The sequence below is a fragment of the Chenopodium album genome, chromosome 20 (assembly GCF_948465745.1).
Source record: "Chenopodium album chromosome 20, dcCheAlbu1.1, whole genome shotgun sequence".
NCBI classification, from domain to species: Eukaryota; Viridiplantae; Streptophyta; class Magnoliopsida; order Caryophyllales; family Amaranthaceae; genus Chenopodium; species Chenopodium album.
Genome location: NC_137853.1, coordinates 33,157,307 through 33,176,253, shown reverse-complemented (window position 1 = coordinate 33,176,253; position 18,947 = coordinate 33,157,307). Strand labels below are relative to the sequence as shown.

Below are 18,947 nucleotides of genomic sequence, written 5' to 3'. Positions count from 1 at the left end.
ATTTACTAGAATTGCAAATGTAAACCTTAAGAGAATAAAGAAGCTATTCATGTGAGATACAACTTAGATCCAATCGGCAATCGTATGATTAAGATGGTCTTAGGGTTCTAATTTTTCCCATTACATACACATACTCCATGAACAGATAGAAGTACAATATGATTAATGAACACAGCAGTACAAGTCAGATGACAATCGCGGTAAAAGAATGCAACACAGTGAAAAATATCATATTACCCTCTTGCTATAATACAATACAAGCAAGTTCCAGTAAAAAATTCTATCACAAGTGCAATTTTCAGAAGCTGTGGTGTATCTATCATTGGATTGTTATGGCAGGTAGCTTTACACTATTTTTTTTTCTTTTAATTTTTTAATGTAAATGATTTCATGTAACACTTTGGTCTAAAGAAGAGATGGCTGATCCTAGAGCTTAGTCGGGATTGAGTTTTAATATGAGGTCTTTACCTTCAAAGAGAGCCTAAATAGTCCTTCAGTATATTTATTATAGGATTTGCATTCGATGCTTCGCCCAGTTTCTCAAAGATGATCCCATCCATTCTTGCCTGGATTCCCTCCATAGATGTCAACTCTTCAAGTAGTATTTTTAGAGTTCTGTCCACCCCAACAATAGTACCCCCTATGCCACTCAAAATCTCCGGCAGCGAAGGGGATGGTCTTGACACTTCAACCAGTGTCACCTGCATCATTATCAGCATAAACAATGAGATGGGCACAGAATAGAAAGTTCATAAAAAGTGTCATCATGAAGAACTTTTAGAGACGGAGTAATTGGTATTTGGAAGCACATTATCATTTGGTAGCTCTTAGTTACAAAACTACTTGCTCATGCTTTAAAAAAATATCCCTTTTTTTTTGTGGGGGGGGGGGGGGGGGGGGGGGGTTGTTTAAGTCCCAAATTTCAACACTTAGAAACAGGTTTCAAGCATTTGTTATTCTTGAATTACAAAACTTGTATTCCTTGTTTCAATAACCATGGTGGCTGTGTGGTTGACCTACAAATAGGACTGGTGGTCTGCCAAGCTTACAAGCCTTACTTCCCTAGAGTACGGCCACATCTTTGACAAAAATGTCTTCCTCAAATTTGAGTGAAATTTAACTTGGGCACTAGCCACCTACTATTGCAAATCAAGACATTGTACTATTGTAGCCATGGTCCATAAAGATGTGGTCTTTCAATAAATGCAGTGTTATTCAATAATACAAAGGCATTATCTCAACAAGGCATCAACAAAGCATACCTATCACACAACTGAGAATTTACGGAGATGGCAATAATTAAGAGCTATGAAAGAAATTTTGAATGCAAAAGGCAGAAAAGTGCCACAGCACAATAGAAAGAAAGAGTTGGGAGTAAAATTAACACCAAACATTAGAGAGGTATGAGCCATAAAATAGAAAGGAAATACCGGTTGCTCTTGGGGAATGTTAGCCTTTTGCTTTGCTATGGCAACTGCACGGCCCATTCCACCTAAAGCATCAACAAGTCCTCGAGAAGCAGCATCACTTCCGGTCCAGACTCTTCCTTGTGCATTTTCTTCCATCTTATCTACCTATACATAATGAAATAAATCAATCAATAATCTGTATTGATAGTGTCAAATTCAAATAGTTCATGTTAAAATAAAAATAAAATAAAATAAAAGGTTAGTAATAGAAAAATTACAGGCATTGATCTTGAATAGGCTGCTTTATCTCGAAATTGTGTATAAGCATGCTGGGCAGACTTTGCAAAAAGCTCTGCTTCTTCTGGCCTATAACAAATTTGCATTTAGAATGAGAAACAAATCAAATGTTACTAAGATTGTAGCTATCAGTGAAAGTTAGCTCTTTGATGCCAAATGAGGGAAGATCTAAAAATTAATTTACCCTTAACATAGCAAAAATTCACTTTTGAATTTTTGAGAACCCAACAATCTGAAGATTAATTGTCAAAGTTATTGACTTCAATTGCCAAGAGTTTTCTAGCAAGTACTTTTGTAGCATGATGTAGAGCACAAAGGACATGCTAGATTCCTACTTCCTAGTGATCTGTAGACGTAATTTATTTTAGGAAACCTTTCCCAAGCATGCAAGACAAGAACTTTCACCTGAAAGATCGCTGCTCTGCCGCAGTGAGCTCAGCAAACTTTCCCCTTGATATGATCTCCTTATTGAATCCAATCTTTTCATACAGCTTTCCCAAATTGAACTTCCCTATCAAATAAAACTACATTATTAGGTGCATTTCATGTTACAGCTAAGGACACATTGAGTAATTATCTAAGTGTGCTATAGATTCTAGCATCTATAAGCTCAAGCATCACATGAACATTTGATTTGATCCATAAGATATGTTCACTGCTGTGAAACAACTTTACAAATCAATACGTCTCTGGAAAAAGAGGAAAAAAAAAAAACCAGCAATTCATTGCATTTATTTATTTATTTTTTGTTCAGGGGCAAATAGATACAGTTCAAAACTCATTCTTCAGCAAAATCAGGAAATAGAGAAGTATAAGCATGAAAAAGTTAAAGCAAAACATAAATTTATCACTCACAAGTCTGACCAATGAATTGCCAAATTTTTCCTTTTTTTTTTTTTTAATATTTTTTTACATTTGAAACAAACCAATGAATTGCCTAATGGTTATTAATCATTATAGCCTTTTCAGCTATGCACAATATTAGATGATAGAAATGTTGCACAGCTTATATATTGGATCCATGGCATTAAGTCTCAGCTGCATTGTGAAGGATTTTGAGCTTGCCAAAACCGAAATATTAGGTGCAATGAACCCAAGGCCACCTCCCGTGACTCTTACTTACCACAGAAGACAGAGAGCACAGCAAGGGCGCACCAACAACAACAACTTACAAGGGCAGCAGCAGCAAGAGGGAGCAGGACACTGAGCAGGAGACAAGGCACTTTTGTTGTTTGTTTTGTATTGCACTAAAATAGTATGAGGACAAGAGTAGCAATTGTTGTAATTAAGGCTATGTTGCCATATCTAGTATGAGGATGTTAGTATTAGTAGTAGTAGTCTAGTAAGGGGAAATCATTCAGAAAATTGTTGTAAGAACTTGGAGAGTCATGGCCTAAAGCCATGTTTATCATTCTCAAGCTTTAAGCTTAATACAATCAATCCGTCCTTCTACTAATTCATCGAAATTACATAAGCATCACGCGTAGTCCGTTGCAGTTGGTATCAGAGCAAGCATGCCGCCGACATCGTTGACTGTAACTCCGGAGAGGGTGGCGGCACTAGAGGAAAGGGTGGAGGAGATTTGCGAGAAGCTCGGGACAGGGGAAAACTCACTCCAACACGCGTTACTCCAAAAGCAAGACGAAAGCATAGACAAAGTGAGGCAATCCATGGAGGGAAAAATGGATAGATTCCGGCATGACATCACCCAGCAGATGGGTATGACGACCAGCCGTCAAGAGAAGGCGTTGGACGAAATTCGCAATGCTCTGAAGGCGTTGGGAAAATAACCTAACTTAGGGAACGAAGAAGTGGAGCAGCCGCTTAATATGGGTGGCTTTGAAGGATCACCACCCCGGAACGGTGGGTTCGACGGACAACAATTTGGTGTGGGGGCCTTCAATGGAATACGGATTGGGAACTGGGAAGCAGGAGTGGGAGGAAATTTTCGCCACCACAACGAGACACCGGAGAACCGAGGGAGCTGGAAGTTTCGAAAGTTAGACATGCCGTTGTTTGACGGCACCGACCCCGATGGGTGGATACTCAGGGGAGAGCAATTCTTCCAATTTTACCGCTTGGCCAAGGTGGAGAAGATTCAAGCGGTCGTCGTGGCGATGGAGGGGGATGCACTCCGATGGTATCAATGGGAGCATCGCAGGAGACCAATCATTAATTGGGAGGATTTGAAGCTACGGGTTCTCACTCAATTCCGGCCAGTCAATACCGGCGGACCTTGCACGAGCAATGGTTGGCCGTCACTCAGGTGGGATCGGTGATAGAGTACAGGAAGGCGTTCATTGAAAAGGCGTCGCCGCTGGCTGACATTCCGGAGAGCATCATGAAGGCTCAATTCGTGAATGGATTGAAGGACGATGTGAAGGCGGAGATTAGGATGTTGAATCCGTTAAACCTGGAGGACGCCATGGATCTTGCGATCCGGGACGAAGAACGTAACCGGGTTAACGGGTTGAAGAGAGGATCTGGAGCTTTTGCTAAACCCGGCCCGTATTCCTTCTTTAACCGGAGCCCCGCCTCTACTCTTTTAGGAGCTGGGCCAGCCCAAAACTCCTCAACCAATTTCCAGCCCAACCCAAACCAATTTACCCAAACACCAAACAGGACCCAACCCAGAAATAATCCAACCCACTCATCTCCACAAAGCTCAACAGCTTCTGTGAACTATCCCACCCGTAACACCCAACCACCCACCCAATTTTCCGGCCAAGTCCGACGGCTGACGGAGCGCGAAGTGGCGGAGAAGAGAGCTAAAGGCTTGTGTTTCCGTTGTGATGGGCGGTGGACGGGGTCGACGCATGTATGTGCAGCCAAGGGGCTAAGTGTTCTTCTCGTGGAGGAAGAGGAAGAGCAGGGGAATGAATTGGCAGCCTTACAAGGCGTTGAGGAGGAAGAAGAGGAGACACCACCGACCCTTTCAATTAATTCAATGGTGGGGATTGCGAACCCGAAAACGATGAGGTTGCAAGGGGAGATTATGGGGAAGAAGGTGATCGTAATGATCGATCCCGGGGCGACTCACAATTTTATATCCCTTAAGGCGGTGAAGGAACTTGGGCTAGAGGTAAAAGGCGAAACAGCTTTTGGTGTGTCTTTGGGAAATGGAGAAACGATCAAGGGAAGGGGACAATGCTCGGCGGTGAAATTGAAGCTCAATGAAGAGGTGGAGATAGAAGAGGAGTTCCTGCCCCTTCAATTAGGGAACTCACACATCATTCTAGGCGTGCAGTGTCTAGAGAAATTAGGTTCGGTGTTGACTAATTGGAAGCTCCAAGTAATGAGCTTCTCATTAGGAGGCAAGGTGGTCACGGTGCGGGGAGACCCGGGTCTTGCTAAGACCGGTATTACTCTTAAGGCAATGGTCAAGACTCTCAAGAAGCATAAAGGTGGGGTGTTGGTGGAAGTGAATAGGATAGAAGAACAGGAGAGCGAAAAGGGAACAGAGGAGGTGCCAACATTTTTGAGGGAGGTACTGCAAGAATTCAAGGAAGTGTTTAAGGAGCCTAAAGGATTACCACCAAGTAGGGGCCACGAGCACGCTATCATACTTAAAGATGGGAGCAACCCCGTTAGTGTTCGCCCCTACCGGTACCCCTAATTCCAAAAAGACGAAATTGAGAAGTTGATCGGAGAAATGCTCTTGGCCGGAATTATCCGACCATCCACAAGCCCATTCTCGAGCCCGGTGTTGTTGGTGAAGAAAAAGGATGGGTCGTGGCGTTTTTGCGTGGATTATCGGGCCCTTAATAAGGAAACCGTCCCGGATAAGTACCCGATCCCGGTGATCGATGAGCTCCTCGATGAGTTGAACGGAGCACAAATTTTCACCAAGTTGGACCTCAAGGCGGGTTACCATCAAATACTTGTGAAATCTGAAGACATACACAAGACGGCATTCCGTACTCACGAAGGACATTACGAATTCTTAGTAATGCCTTTCGGATTAACGAATGCTCCGGCCACCTTCCAATCGTTGATGAATGATGTTTTTAGGCCTTTTTTACGCAAGTTTGTGTTGGTATTCTTCGATGACATACTCGTATATAGTCCGAGTATAGAGGCTCATGTTGAACACGCGAAAGAGGTGCTTAAACTCCTCCAAGCACACTCACTGTTTGCTAATATCAAAAAATGCGAGTTTGGCAAGAGTGTGGTGGCCTACTTGGGCCATATTATTTCACAAGATGGTGTGGCTGTTGATCAAGACGAGATCCAATCCATGATCCACTGGCCCACTCCCAAGTCATTAAGGGACTTAAGAGGTTTTTTGGGCCTCACTGGGTATTATAGGAAGTTTATCTTCCACTATGCCCACATAGCTTCACCCCTCACTGAGCAATTAAAAAAGGATTCGTTTGGGTGGTCGGAGGCGGCGGAGCACGCTTTCATGAAATTAAAGCTAGCCATGTCCACGGCTCCTGTTTTAATTATGCCTGATTTTTCTAAGGCCTTTGTAGTGGAATCGGACGCATCTGGCTTTTGGGAGGTTGGGTGCGGTTTTGATACAAGAGGGGAGGCCCGTGGCCTTCTACAGCAAGGTGTTGGGTCCGAACGGTCGAGGCAAGTCGATTTACGAGAAAGAGTTAATGGCCGTATGCTTAGCCGTGCAAAAATGGAAGCACTACCTCTTGGGAAGGAAATTCATAGTGAGGAGTGATCAACAAAGCTTGAGGTTTATCACTCAACAAAGAGAGGTAGGTATGGAGTATCAACGCTGGATTCGGAAGCTTATTGGCTTTGATTTTGAAATTCATTATAAGCCGGGGGTGGCGAATAGGGTGGCTGACGCCCTTTCGCGGCGGGGTAGTGGCGAAGGTGAGTCTGAATTGAGTGCGTTAATTGCGGTGCAAGCTGTGAATTGGGAAATTTTGGAGGCGGAGATCGAGAGTGACAAGGGGTTGCAAGGGCTACGGAAATCGGTGGAGCAAGGTGACAACCACCCTGGGTATGCGGTGGACGGCAGCCACCTGTTGTACAAGGGTCGACTGGTGATACCTCAAAATTCGACCATGAAACAGAGCATTTTCAACGCCTATCATAATTCGCCACAGGGAGGCCACGAAGGTGAATTGAAAACTTATTTGAGGGTGGCTAGAGAGTGGTATTGGCAGGGAATGCGGCGTGAGATTGCGGAATTGGTGAGGGAATGCGTGATCTGTCAGCGTAACAAGCAATCGCAACAATCTCCGTCGGGGCTTTTACAACCCTTGCCAATTCCGGAGCGTGTGTGGGAGGACATTACTATGGATTTTGTCGAGGGTCTTCCGAAATCAAGGGGCAAAGACACGATCCTAGTAGTAGTGGATCGCCTTTCTAAATATGCGCACTTTTTGGGATTAAAGCACCCCTTTACTGCAGTTAGCGTGGCTGATCTGTTCATGAGGGAGATAGTGAGACTCCACGGACTTCCATACAGCATTGTGACGGATAGGGATCGAGTGTTTGTGAGTGCCTTTTGGAGGGAGTTGTTCCGTTTGCAAGGGACGGAGCTGAAAAGGAGCACGTCCTATCATCCCCAAACGGACGGGCAGTCGGAGGTAGTGAACAAGAGGTTGGAAACATATTTGAGGTGTTTCGCCGGGGAGCAACCAAAGTCGTGGGCTAAGTGGCTCGCTTGGCTGAATATTCCTACAACACATCAGTCCACACATCGACTCAAGTCTCTCCATTCAAGGTGGTGTACGGCCGTGAACCTCCACGCCTTCTCAGAGTAGGGTGGGGTCAGACCTCCGTAGGGACAGTAGAGGAGGTACTGCGGGAGAGGGATCTCATGTTGGACGAATTAAAAATTAACTTACTGAGAGCGCAGCATGTTATGAAGGCTAATGCCGATGGGAAGCGTAGGGATGTGGAGTTTGAAGTGGGGAATCGAGTGTTTCTGAAATTACAACCGTATTGTCAGAGATCCTTAGCCAAGAGGCCTTTTGAGAAGCTTGCAGCGAGGTTTTATGGGCCGTTTGAGGTGATTCAGCGCATTGGGAAGGTGGCATATAAATTGCTGTTGCCCACCGATTGCAAAATCCACCCTGTTTTTCATGTGTCACAATTGAAGCTAGCCGTGGGAAATATTCCGAGTTCGCCCACTATTCCCACCCAACTCACGCCGGAGCTTGAGCTGGTGGTCGAGCCGGAGAGTGTCATGGACAGCAGGCCTAAGTTAAGGAAGTCTGGGGGTATTGACGTGCTGATCAAGTGGCAAGGGCTGCCCGATTACGAGTCCACTTGGGAGGATGCGGATTCCATCATAGCCAACTTTCCAAGTTTCCACCTTGAGGACAAGGTGGCTCTCTTGGGGGGGAGTGTTGCAATGAACCCAAGGCCACCTCCCGTGACTCTTACTTACCACAGAAGACAGAGAGCACAGCAAGGGCGCACCAACAACAACAACAACAACTTACAAGGGCAGCAGCAGCAAGAGGGAGCAGGACACTGAGCAGGAGACAAGGCACTTTTGTTGTTTGTTTTGTATTGCACTAAAATAGTATGAGGACAAGAGTAGCAATTGTTGTAATTAAGGCTATGTTTCCATATCTAGTATGAGGATGTTAGTATTAGTAGTAGTAGTCTAGTAAGGGGAAATCATTCAGAAAATTGTTGTAAGAACTTGGAGAGTCATGGCCTAAAGCCATGTTTATCATTCTCAAGCTTTAAGCTTAATACAATCAATCCGTCCTTCTACTAATTCATCGAAATTACATAAGCATCACGCGTAGTCCGTTGCATTAGGCCACAATAGCCGCATAGCCTGCGAAAGTGGTTACGTAACCGTTACCACAATCGCAACCACATCCGAGATTTAAAGCCATGATTGAATCTGGAATTTATATATTATTAGCAAAGGCAAAAGTAGAAATCAAAGGGTGAGACTTGGTGTTGTAAATTATCCCATTTTGGCATAGAATAATCTGGTTCAGATCCATGAGACCCACCTTCTCAAGAAAGTAAAGATTATGCCCTTTCTTTGTGAAGCAAGAAGAGGAAGGTCAATACCAGAAGAAAAGAAAGGTCAAGTCGTACAATTATACAATGTGATGGTCATCAACCTCCTAACTCCCAATAATTCTGTACCAATTCTAAGCAACTTACAATGCATCATTTACTATTTAGGACTACTCCACATACTATGTCAGGCCACTAAGGAATTGCTTCCTCCTATTTCAAATATATCACTAAAAAACCAGCTGCAACAAGTACAGTGTTGAAGGGAGTAACTTGCGGTGATCCCCAGTGCATAAAGGATTAACTGAGTATTGAACTATCAACTATTGATGAGACACGTGATACAGGAGTCATTTACTGAAGCCTATTGATGGGACAAGTGATACAGAAGTCTAACCTGTGACAACTCCAATTGAACCAGTCAAAGTAAGATTTTCTGCAACTATAGTCGCTGCTCCCATCGCCATGTAATATCCCCCACTAGCAGCAACATCACCCATTGATGCAATAACAGGTTTTTCGGCAGCCAAAAGTCTTATCTCCCGCCACATCCTGAACATATTTGACAAGTGATTATCCATTAATGCCATGTAAAACTGTGATCATATTAATATATATTATTTTCTGGGCCTTTTTCATATGAAAATTTATTCATGATTAAGGTCATAATATTGTTAAAGACTGCAGTGTCAAAGCAGTATGTCGCATCTGTTACATCACACTTCACCACTATCTAGAAATGAATTGACAGACCAAATCATCCTCTTCAACTTCAGAATTTTAATAGTTTTGGAATCCATTTTTTTGATTATACTTGAAACTTTACATATTGTCATTGTGGAACTCCTTCCATGAGTTCCATCTAAATAGAAACTTGCATGTTTTTTCAACTATTTAGATATTTTCATATTGTTGTTCAATGAAAAAAATTCAACCTTTAACTGTTTTTTCTCAACATTTTAAGGAACCATATAAAGCGTGCCTGTGTCTTCAATCTACCAACTTGATTTGTGTGTTAAAACAATAAATGTTGAATGTCATTTTCCCTTGTGGCTCTCTTTACACCCAAAAAATAAAAATAAAATTGAAAAAACAGCATGATGCCAACTTCCTAGGTGATAAGCTAAGAAATATTCATCACTTCATCTGGCATCACAGTACATTATACAGCAAAAGATTTGTCCATGAGGCCAACTATGCATACATTCACTGGAAATTGTGGTGACCTAACCCTGGTTTCCTATGTTGCTCAGACATGGCATGTCTGACACGGATATGTGCAGTGAAAAGAAGATGCTGATTAACATAGCTGGCTTCTAGTGTGATACATATGGATAATTAAGAATCCAAGAGTAACAAAAGAAAGGAAAAAAAAAAAAAGTGAATTAAAATATAACCATGCATTCAAATATACTGTATGTAAGAATAGGATACACTTACAGATCTGAAGCAAGAGCATCACCTCCAGGACTGTCAATTCGAATTATTGCAGCTTTGTATCTTTTGGATTCTGGACAGAAATTCCAACATTAATACAAAAAACAAACTGGTCATTCTTGAGAAAAAAAAAAAAAAAAAAAATTAACAATTACTTTGTAGAAATTTAGAGGACATCATCACACTACTAAGGATACAACTAATCTTACAGCCATGTTAGGCTATATTAAGTTCATCACCAGCACTGCTTCCTGGACATTTGCTAACTTATCAATAAGGAAAAAATTATATAAGGTATGAAAGATTGATAGATGAAAGCTTAATTTTTATCTTCTGGAACGCTACCTATTCTGATTTATGCAACAATTACAAAAGTAAACACATTGAAGAAATTCAATAATGCATACGTGATACGGATAAACAAATCAGACAAAGAATATAAGACATACCTCTTACACTACGTATTTTCTCGATTAGCTGTTCTGCAACTATGCCTGATGTAGACGAACTTAAAGGGCCACGAACACGACTGATGCTTCCAGAGGCTCTTATGACTGCAATCCTCTCTTTTCCTCCAGATAATCCCAGGGTCCATTTTTTCACTCCAGAGTATCGTCTGTAAATGCACGGTTGTCATAGATTTTATTCCAAATTTCCTACATAGATCACTGCAAAATATAGAGGTCTAATCTCCCCTTTTGCACTTTCACAATATTTGACTTTCTTAAGACAGCAATAATTCATGAAAAAGGTAAAAACCAGTTGACTTCCAGAAAAGCCATGCTTCATAGAGAAACAAGAATAACATTTGATATCCTTATAGCAGACAAGCACCAAATTCACATAATTCTCTAGTACAGCCAATAAGCCAACAATAATTATAAGTAACACTGATAAATTGAGATAAGCAGAACAATTATGGTGAAATGCCATTCAGTATGTTTAGATGCACTTCAGCCCATTCTAACAGTTTAATTTCTGAATAAATTAACCTAAATATCATATAGAAATAACAAAATATTGTACCAATTTAGTCAACTGTACCAATTCTTAGTAGTAATTTCACAAGAAAATAATGGTAAACTGACAATAAAACCTTGGATTTGGCTGATTTAAATCCCTACATGTTTGATGTTTATGATAGATACAAGACTAATCAGTAATTTCATTTGCATATAAAACTGGGTACGAAAGTATTTTTATTTATAACTAGATTAGGTTCGTGCGATGCACGGTTTTAACATCATTTTACGATTTTAACAATATTTTTAGCTTATTTGTGTGTAATATGTACGTAGTACAAATGATTTAAGCAAAATCTAATATATTGATAAATTAATAAAAAGTGGAACCCCAATTCATATAATTTGTATAAAATATACGGACTAGGAGAAAAAGATAATGTTTATAAGAAAATAAAATACTACGACCTTCCTTTAGTTTCTCTAATGGAAATTGCATAATTAGTCAATTTAAATACCACCTTTGATTTTTTTTTTAGTTGCAACTTTGAGGTATTATTTGAGAGATAAAAAAGTATTTCAAAGTTGCAACAAAAAAAATCGGAGTTAGAATAAAATCTGTTAGGAATATGTATAATTAATTTACCATTTTCAAATTTTTATTTATATTGAAAAAAAAAATGATGTCATAATAAGTTTTGGCGGGAAAATTTTTTATAAGAGGTTGACATGTGGAAAATAATGACATCAACGGTAATTACTTTAGTTATATTATAGACTATAGTCTATGACCATAACTCAGCTACCCTCGGAGAGATAATTGTAATAGCTCAATAGTACTGCTCATAATATGAGTGATGCTTGGCTATGTGGTGATGATCCTAATTGTATAATGGATGTTAATGAAAAAATTAGTTGCATTATTGTTACAGAACACTTACATAATGAAGCAGGGATACAATTTCTTGAGTGATCAAATTCCTTCTCAACAATGGACTAAGACCCTGTTCTTTTAAATTAACTAAATGTGAATGGAGGGACTAAACTAAGCTGTAATACTGAGAGGGAAGCTGGTTAAAAAATAAGATTTAACTAGAAAGCTGAAAAAATATTTTTTAAAAGAACATGGACCAAGTGGGTTTGGGATAGGTTAAGCATTCCAAAACATAAAATCACTTTCAGGTCGTTATGGCTGCAAAGATTGAGCACTAAGGTCAGCCTAGCAATTATAGCATCTGTGATGATCTTTGTCCTCTTTGTGGCATATGTTTGAAGACTAAGGTATATCTGTTTTACCAGTGGCAGTTTTGCTTGAATTGACACATAGGAACTGGAGGGGAAATAATCTATGCAAATTATACATCTAAGTTAGCTCAAGCTTCAAAGGGACAAATTTTTAAAGGAAATTTTATAATGCTTTTATAGCAGCAAGTGTGTAATGTATTGGGAAGGTAAGAATTGGAGCTGTTTGGGGGAATTGTGTGCGAAGACCTAAGAAGGCAAACAGAGGCTTGATCAATTGTAAATAACTTGAGATCAAGATGTGCCTTTATGTTATCCTTCCTAGTAATCTAAGTAATTAACTAGGTAAGATAAACAGTGGCTTAATGCCTTAATCAGGTAAATAGCTTGTGCTGATACTAGCTAGTGTTGTAATTGTTGTGAGAGAGAAGGGAAGTCCACGTCCATCCCATTTGACTTTGTAAATGGTAGCTTGGTTTTGAGGTGATTAAGTACAATAACTATCTTACCTTCCCAAAAAAAATCATACTTAGATCTTTGGAAATGAATTAAACTCCACTGCTCCACATAAAACTAGATTTAGCACCTACCCATTACTCCTACAGTGGAAAGATAGAGATAAATTCTAAAATGAAAATCTAACCTAATGTTAATAAATGTCTTGGCTTTAGAATCAAGTATATACTATAGAATTTATTAAATTATCGGGATAATTTCCATGTATGAGAACACTCTTTTTCTAAGTTTTTTAAGGAATCATTATATTTTTAAAACTGTAACCATTCAAGGACATAAAAAATGAGCCCAATTTCACCTACTTGCAAAGCTTGTAATCACTTTCATCCATGTCACAAGTAAAATTCACAGAGATATTTTCTAATAAGTGTGACACATGCATATGCATGACATATTTTCTTCTTTATACTAAAATAAATACCTGTAATCAACCATGGGGAGTTTCTTTTCCTTCTCAATCCCCAATCTTTCTTTCAACATCGAAACCACCTACATAAACACGACTAAGTGTGTCATTTGTGGTATCGAAAGCAAAAGATGATTGACATGTAGCTGGAAATGAAGTGTTATGATGGATGGTAAGCTATTATAATGAACTAGAAAAAGATGCGTGTTATTTCATGAACTCTAAAGTCTATAGAAAAAGGTCTCTAATAAGGAGTGGTTTCATACCTCATCATCGTAATTAATATTTGTTATCCATCCCTCCTCTTTAAGCCTTTCAATTTTGTATACTCCTTCATTGATGAACTTCTCAACATCATCTTTGTTTTTTCCTGTACAGAAGTTTCAGTACAGAAACTGTAAAGCATTTTTTGTCATGTCAGCCCATGATTAAGATGGCTTTTATAATCAAGTGTAAGCAGACAATGGCAAATCACCTTTAGCAGCTGAAATTTTATCAAGCCAATTTCCATAGATATTATCAAGCAATGTAGTCAACATCTCTCGATTTTCTTCAGATATAGATTTGCGTGTAAGCTGGTCTCCAGCACTTTTAAACTTCCCAATCCTCTCAACCTGTGGTTCAATACCTACTTTCTCAAAGATACCTGTATGCAGAGATTAAATTGTCAATGCTAAACAGTGCATGATTGCATGACAATAAATAATCCTACCTATATTCATGAAAAAAAAACCCACAAAGAAGAGCTACTGTCAACCGAAAACTTAGAATACCACAAAATGATTGGAACAAGAACTGTAACAATATATTTTTCTTTAGCAAAAGGTTTATGCTCAACATGCAGACAATCATATACGAATTCTACTAGAGCAAGATGTTCCCAAGAGAGTATTAATTGCAACTCTAGAGCACAAAAAGTAAGCAATGCCAACCAAAACATACCTCCAAGAAATGATGCTTGAACAGTCAAACCATACAGCCGAAAATAAGCACTTGGAGGTGCATATACCTCTTCACAGGCAGAAGCTAGATAATACTCTTTCTCTCCACATGTTGGAAGATACCCCACGACAAACTTTCCTGCAAAAGCAACATATCACTTAAATGTGGAAGGTCTTCCAAGGTAAAAGAATGAAGATGATCAGCACAAAGTTAGCACGAGATCCATGGAAGGTCTTTACAAGCTGCTGTCACATAAATGTGAAAGGTCTGTAAAGGTGAAAGAATGAATGTCAGAACAAAGTTAGCAAAAGGTCCACGGAAGGTCTTTACAGGCTGCAGTGCTGCTGCTAGCATCCTAGGACTCTAAGCAACCAAACAAGTCCTATCATTCACAACATTCATCCTGATTATTATATAAAGATATGACATACACGTTCCAATTCTGTGGAATTGGTACTTAGCGAAACAAATACCAATTATTCCTTAACTTCCATACAAGTCCTTTTATAATTTGCAAAAAACAAACTAAGGCCAAAATTTCTTCTAACTTTTTAAACTTTATCAGCACCTGGACATTATGTCAATGCCATCTAATTGAGCAAGCTGAAGCGAACACCTAATGTATTGTGCTAATTGCCATCCATTGTTAGTTGCAATAAACTATCAGCATCGAAAAACAACGAATTATAAACGCAAACACAAAGAATGTGACACAATATGCTCACCAGACTTCCTGAAATCCAAAATATGCCTCCGAATTTCCTCAACTTTACCCCATCCACAATTCAAAGATTCAATATGAAGATAAACCCCAGAAATCCTAGGATCATAAGCTGCCTTTATAAAATTCTCACATATTTGTGGCAGAGACAACCCTTGCGAAAACCGAGATTTCAACTGATCAGAAATCTGAACTTCACAAAACATACACAAATATCATCACAAGAATCTAAAAATTCAACACATTAAGTATAATTGATCATGCAATAACTATAACTCGAGACATTGCTCGAGCCCAAAAACTAGTTAAGCATTTAATAATAATAATTAAACAACACTACATGAACGCGTGATTTTGTCATTCATTCCGAAATTAATATAAAGGAAATCTCGAGAACATAATAATAAATAATTAAAAGATGGAGAAATAAACCTGGCCACGCAATTTAATGGTGAAAACACTGCCCTTCTTAACCCGTTGCCAAGGAAAAGCAATGAGCATACGACATTTAACAACAAAACTCTTCCAAGCACCAAATTCTTTGAATTCAAATTCACCACTAGGAAAAACTTCCTCAGATTTAGGAGCGCCATTAACAGAATCTTCATCAAGCTTTTCTTCAACCTTAACCTTAGAATCAGAATCGGAATCGAAAGCGTTGGTGGAGAAATTGAAATTGCGGCGACGAAGAATCGGAGCGAGGCGAAGAGAGGAGGAGAGAGAAAAGGAGGAAGAAGGAGGAGGAGGAGGAGAGAGAAAGTGAGAGGAGATGGGGGAAGAGAGAGGGAGTGACGGAGGAGGAGAGAGAGTGGAGAGAAGGTGGAAGCTATGGCGGTGGATTGAGTGGAGGCGAGGAGATGAATGGAGGAGTTTCGCCATTGTTGTAGCAGAGCAGAGGTTTGTGAAGTGTGAAGTGATTTCTGGTATTTGAATGAGTGGGGAGGAAGAAAGAGGATGATGAGTTCAGGAAGGTTACATATTCCTCCACGTCGACTCTCTTACTGTCTTACATCAAGGAAGTAAAGTGTACTCTGTATGTTAAAAACTCGATCACCCAACCTGATCGATCCGATCCGACCCGATTCGATTTTTAGGTAACCGATTTAGATTTTGACTTTTTAATGTTCTTTATAAATGAAAGTAGAATTATTTTTTATTACTTCAATTGAGTAACATGTGGAATATCATATTTCAATAAAAATTGTGATGTTAATGAGTATTTCATATCTGTTTAATGTTTTATATATGTACGCGTCTTTTCTTTAATTTTCTAAGTTTAAAGTATATTATACTTCCTCCGTTTTCTTTTACTTGCAACACTTCCCTAAAAAGGAAATGTCACAATACTTGCAACACACTGAGTTAAGCATAATATAAGGACTTAACATTTGACATTTTTCACCGTTAAGGACCTATGACTTTTTTTTTTCACCTTTAAGGACTTAACATTAACTTTCCGGTGATAATTTAAAACAACTAACCCAAGGTGAGTTAATATTTGGTTAAATATTTTTTTTTCTCACTTATTATTTTATTATCTCCAATAAAAAGTATTTTGGCGCAAACTTCTTCCCTGTTCTAGAGTTTGGCTACGGGATTGACGAAGGCGATTCTGGGTAAATTCACGGAATTTCAACCCGATTCTGGGTAAAGTTGCAAGGTACGCCCGCTTTTCATATATTCGTGTATTTATTTTGTGAAAAATGCAAAAAAAAAGTTACTGGGTTTGTTAGGGTTTAGGGTTTTGACAAGAATTTGATCAAGTGATTATTTTTGCTAAATTTGATATTGTTGTTTATGAAATTGTTGGTTATTGTCTAGATGTTGTGATTTGAATTGTCTGTGTATGACGACTTGGAAGGGATTGACGAACCCAGACCCTAATCTATGTTAGCAGTAAACTTGTGAAAAACAGGGGTAGTGTGTAGGGTGTTTGGAATTTGGTATTTTGGCTCAAATAGAACTAAAATAAATAGCAGCAATTGAACAGGGAAAAAACACTTAAGAAACAACTTTAATAGAAATATATTATCTAAAATCCAATAATGCTTAATTGCCGCAAACTTCGATTGGGTTAGAGTTTTATTATCTTCTGTTGAATGTATGCTACTGGTCTACTACTATTGGCTATCACTATTTAGGGCTTGTTATGATAGCAATCTACAAAGATATACATGCATTTGAATCATTTTGGATAATTTTTATGCAAGGGAAGTTTGTATGTAATTGATGTATCCCTCAATTGGGTTAGAGTAGTAATGATTAACGGATAATTAGTTGTCAATGGTTGACATTGTGATTAGGATGTTGTTAGACAATGTCATAACAATGACAATGCTTTTACAGTGGTCTGAACTTGAAATTATTAATGCAATGAATAATCTTTTTAATTTTGCTCATTTTTGTTTGATATTTGGTCAATATTTTGTGTTGTTGTGTAGAAAATATGGAAGTCCAACCTTGTATTGTGCTGCATCATGGGGGCAAGTGGGAATACAATCCTAATCTTTGTTACAATGGTGGTCAAGTAAAATTAATCAATGATATTCCACTTGATTTTAATGCCACCTACTTTAAATCATTGATTGATTCACTAGGCTATGATAATGTGATAAAGCTCCATTATTGTGACCCTTTGAAGAATCTTCAAACAGGAGTGAGATTCTTGGCATATGAAGACTGTACTTTTGCTGTGTTCAATAGTCTTCTAAGTGAGTTCAAGATAATTGATGTGTTTACTGAGCATGATGATGAAGGGCATAGGGTCTGTGGTAATGCTACACCTGGTTTTAGGGCTGGTGGGACTAAAAATCAAACCCATACACCTGTACAACCATTTTTAACCACAAAACCAGTGCACACAGAACACCAACCTGTTGACTATATTGAACCTGAAACTGAGACAACCAATTTATTCAATTTTGGGGATGATATTGATTATGATGAGGAGGGTAGTGACGAGGAGGATGTAGAGGTGATAGATGCTAGAGAGAGACTTAAAGAAGCAAGTAAGGTTGAGCTCGAGTTTCTGAATGAGCTAGATTCTTTGAATAGAGTTGCTGGTAGATTAGGAGACCGTAAGAGTCAAGATGCTGACCATGTTGATGATGGTGATGCTTCATCAGAGTATGAATCTTTGTCATACTCTGATGATGATGATGATGATGAGTGTGGTTTTCTGTTGCCACAACCCGATAAGAAAAAGAAAAGAGTCAGCAAACAAACTAGCCACTTACCCTTTACAACACACTCAGAAACAGAGTCCCCTTTCTATTTAGGACAGAAGTTCAAGGATGTTGTGGAATTGAGAGAAGCTATTACCACTTACTCTGTAAGCATAGGAAGGGATATAGAGTATATAAAAAATGACAAAACAAGGATAGGGGCAAAATGCAAGGCAAGGGAAAGGGGATGTCCTTGGTACTTATGGGCATCAATGAGTGGCAATGGGACATTAAGTGTGAAGACTCATATCCCGCAACACAACTGTGGGAGAGTGGCAAGAGTGAAAAGAATAAGGGCTACATGGATTGCTAGTAAATACCATGGTAAGTTCAAAATTAATCCATACTTGAAGTGTCAAGAAATTGTCGATACTATATGGTCTGAGTGGGGAATCAAGATTTCACTTTGGATGGCTTTGAAAGCAAGAAGAATGGCTCAGAGGTTGATATAGGTGAATATAAAGAACAGTACTTACTCCTTCACAGATATGCTCAAGAAATTCTTCGGTCTAATCCTGATAACACAGTGAAGTTCAAGTTGAATAACAATGTTTTTGAAAGAGTCTACATCTGTTTTTCTGCTTTGAAAAAGGGGTTCCTAGCTGGTTGTAGGCCCTTTTTTGGATTAGATGGCTGTTTTTTAAAAGGTCCTTATGGGGGGCAACTTCTTGTTGCTGTTGGCAGAGATGGGAACAACCAAATGTTCCCAATTGCATGGGCTTGTGTTGAAATTGAAAATACAGAGACATGGACATGGTTTTTGTGTTTACTTGCTGATGACTTAGGTACAGCTGATGGTGCTGGTTATACCATTATGAGTGACCAACAAAAAGG

The 18,947-nt window shown here is 39.2% G+C and overlaps 1 protein-coding gene across 1 annotated transcript; it reads right to left on the bottom strand.

Annotated features, from left to right (window-relative positions):
* Positions 1-201: 201 nt before the first annotated feature.
* On the bottom strand, positions 202-15,867 carry LOC145599308 (serine protease SPPA, chloroplastic-like). The gene is made up of 13 exons (XM_081655707.1): positions 15,322-15,867; positions 14,894-15,077; positions 14,169-14,306; positions 13,702-13,872; positions 13,493-13,596; positions 13,242-13,309; positions 10,550-10,716; positions 10,104-10,173; positions 9,061-9,215; positions 2,112-2,217; positions 1,688-1,775; positions 1,431-1,574; positions 202-701 (listed from the first exon to the last, which is right to left on the bottom strand). The coding sequence occupies exons 1-13, from the start codon at positions 15,766-15,768 to the stop codon at positions 471-473; spliced, it is 2,073 nt and encodes a 690-aa protein (XP_081511833.1). The 5' UTR covers positions 15,769-15,867; the 3' UTR covers positions 202-470.
* Between the last annotated feature and the right edge of the window lie 3,080 nt (positions 15,868-18,947).

What these genes read in the sequence shown, in the direction of transcription:
- LOC145599308 (XM_081655707.1), bottom strand. Translation starts at nt 15,768, where the DNA reads ATGGCGAAACTCCTCCATTCATCTCCTCGCCTCCACTCAATCCACCGC. An exon ending in GAAAATACGTAGTGTAAGAG is followed by an intron (nt 10,174 to 10,549) that starts GTATGTCTTATA and finishes ATTTCTGTCCAG; the next exon opens with AATCCAAAAGATACAAAGCT. An exon ending in CCTATTCAAGATCAATGCCT is followed by an intron (nt 1,575 to 1,687) that starts GTAATTTTTCTA and finishes CATTATGTATAG; the next exon opens with GTAGATAAGATGGAAGAAAA.